Source organism: Penaeus monodon, chromosome 23, assembly GCF_015228065.2.
Source record: "Penaeus monodon isolate SGIC_2016 chromosome 23, NSTDA_Pmon_1, whole genome shotgun sequence".
In the NCBI taxonomy this organism is placed as follows: domain Eukaryota; kingdom Metazoa; phylum Arthropoda; class Malacostraca; order Decapoda; family Penaeidae; genus Penaeus; species Penaeus monodon.
The window spans coordinates 30,022,532-30,025,430 of record NC_051408.1 but is presented as its reverse complement, the minus strand read 5'-3'; the positions used below and the strand labels follow the sequence as shown (position 1 = coordinate 30,025,430).

At 43.7% G+C, this 2,899-nt stretch overlaps 1 protein-coding gene across 1 annotated transcript in view; it reads left to right on the top strand.

Annotated features, from left to right (window-relative positions):
• Nucleotides 1–1,349: 1,349 nt before the first annotated feature.
• The window catches only part of LOC119588201 (barH-like 1 homeobox protein), a 9,130-nt gene continuing 7,580 nt past the window's right edge, over nt 1,350–2,899 (top strand). Inside the window, exon 1 of the mRNA XM_037936902.1 lies at nt 1,350–1,807. Within this exon, the coding sequence (XP_037792830.1) occupies nt 1,480–1,807 (328 nt within the window). The 5' untranslated portion in view covers nt 1,350–1,479. The remainder of the gene's footprint in view (nt 1,808–2,899) is intronic.

The window sequence follows — 2,899 nt, the reverse complement described above, 5'->3', positions numbered from 1 at the left end:
TTAAGGTACATGCGAAAAAGCTTACGATCGGTAAGCGATCAGGAAAGAACAAGTACCAAACACTTTTTAGCTCCTGTTCTTTATGGCGGGAATCTACATATATTGATCGCACCGTCGCTGTCGGATAAAACTTTTTTTCTCTCTCTCATCGAAGTGTTTTTGTTTCTTTTATTTCCCCGGCGATCTGACTCTCTTCCATTTTCTTAGGATATTTCTTCGAATTGTGTATTTATTATTATAATCCCTCCGTATGCAGATTTATATGGTTTTGCTTCACGATGATTCAAAAAAAGTGAATGATTTTTGGAATGCGGATTAAGCTTTATTTGCGGAATACGGATGCAGGTGAAGTGACTCTTTCGTCCTGACTTCAAGAGAACTAAAAATCGAAATGGGTTAGCACCTTAAAAACTGTTCTATGAGGGTAATGAAGTGAGGGAGAGCTTTTTCCACTCTGCTAAACTCGTATGAGATTCTAAGGCTGATGATTGATACTTGCGGAAGTTGTACTGCGAATTAATGACCTTTTTTACGCAATATATCGTAGCCCTATTAAAGATATGTATGTGGCATCTACATATATATATATATTTTTTTTTTCAGGCGACTATATTTGAAATGTGTGGTTATCTTGAGGGAAATGTTAAGATGTAACATTTCGTGCCGTAGTTCATCAGCCTTGTGCGTTACTTATCTTAATTAATCTTTAGATAATTCAAATGACAAAGAAGGCCTAATGAATTATGTCTTTTGGAACGCAGCAAGAAAGTTCAATTCGATCAGATCAATAATAATGTCACACTCAGATGTCTATGTTGATTCCTCGACTCCGAACCAATACACGGGCCAATAAAGAGAGTTCATTACCATTAATCAAGCCCCAAATAAATGATCCACACATGTTCACTTTGGGAGTAATGAGAATCTAATAATTTGTCACCTGGTCGTGCTGAGTTGACGGCTGCCGATATTTCCTGCTTTATTTTGAGATGAGTTTTTAGACACCCGAAGAAGCGGATGTATTAGTCTCTCGCTAGTATTTGTACTCATAATTCTTGTGGTATGTGATCAATATGATGAGAGTCGCTATATATCATTATTTAGTAAAATAAACTACAGTTAATTGCTTGGTAATCAAGGTAAAGAGGGTTAAAATGAACAACGAAGACCCGAGTGTGTTGACGGACCCTTGACATCGTGGTGACTCCGCCCCCACTCAAGAGCGAGCCAGCGTGCTGGATGATCGAGTCAGGAGGCGGAGTCGGTTTCCCCTAGGTGGGCGCGATTGGTCAGAGCGGATTGGGAGGAGGAGCGTATGGAAGGATGGGTGGAGCTCGGAGGCGGCCATCACAGAGCGGCGGCGAGAGGGGCGAGCGAAAGAACTCCTTCAGTCAGTCGAGCGCGAGCGCAGTGACAGTAACGTTGTGTGGTTACGCTGTGGACTTACCGATACATCCGTTAGACATTCTAGTGGCCAAGATGACGGTGGAAGTGTGTACACGGGTGGGTGTGCGGGTGTCAGCCACCCCTGGGGCTATGAAGGACGAGTCTCAGCCTGGAGGTGGAACATCTCCAGCCCATGAGACTTCAGAGGCGCCCACGCCGAGGCCAAAGTTTATGATCACAGACATCCTCGCTCAACACAAGCCACCCACTCCAGCCCACAGCGAGTGCTCTGCACCGCCCACGCCTACCATTGAAGAACCGAAAGACCTGAGCCTTACCCGCCCACATCCCGAAGATGAAGACATAGATCTCGAGGGCGACGCCAGTCATGACGAGGACGACCCCGATAGCCATGAGACAGGTGAGGACGACTTCGCGTGTGTCTCGGTAGTGTAGTTCAAGTGCTGCGAGGATATGGCAGTCCTTACAATTACAGTAATGATAAAGGTCTGTTTGGCTACTAGAGTTAGAATCTAGATGTACATGATAGGATATATTTACACTGATTTATGGGCGAAATCAGAGGTCTAAACCAGGTAAGTAGTAGAACTTTTGTAGACACCTGCAATCCATGCTTACTGAAAAAAAATCTTCATTGATATTGCTCTGGAACACGTGCTAAGTCTTACGTAGTAAGTTTTCGATCGTGTATCACAAAATGCGATTCTCTCGGAGGCCGACGATTGCATTGAAATAAATATGGTCATTCACAGAATATTTCAATTTACAAAAGACTTAGATCACGACTCACAGACACATTTTACATGTCAACTCTTTGATAAGAATGTGACAGACACGATGAATATTATAATTACTCTCGTCCAGCTTTGTGTGTGTCGGGGTCTTAAATCGCGTGAGTGTGTCTGTGTGTACCAAGCTTAATGATTTAAATCGTGTGTGTGTGCCTGTAGCAAACGCTCACATTTTTGGCACAAACACAGGCACGCAACGACACGCGAACGCTCTATCGGCGTCTGGCCGTCTGTTGCGTCCAATAAAAAGAAACTCATTCCACCATTCTGCGAATAATTCACGCGAATCACACTTCCAGAAAGCTTCAATTTCTCATCAGCCATTCTCTTGCGAAGCCCACTAAATCTCGGCGCGCGTCCTGCCACAAGGAACGGCCATTAAAACATTCAATACCAACAGCTCATCGCCGATATAATACGCCTGACAATGGGTGAACCAAAATATAATTGAGATTACAGCATTCAGGCAGCCCGTTGCAAAATTGATCAAGTATTTGTCGCCCGCCAGGATTTAATGTCATGGGGTTTTCTTTGATACCATTCATAAAGTATAGACGCAAGTGAAATGGCCACGAAAGCCCGCGGTTGTAAAGAACCATTCAATTTCAGTCTGCAAAGAAAATGACGCATTGATAAGCGAGGCCGATAGCCATTGACAGATGGGGCGATCGGGCTAAATTTTATTCGTAGCTGTTATGAGA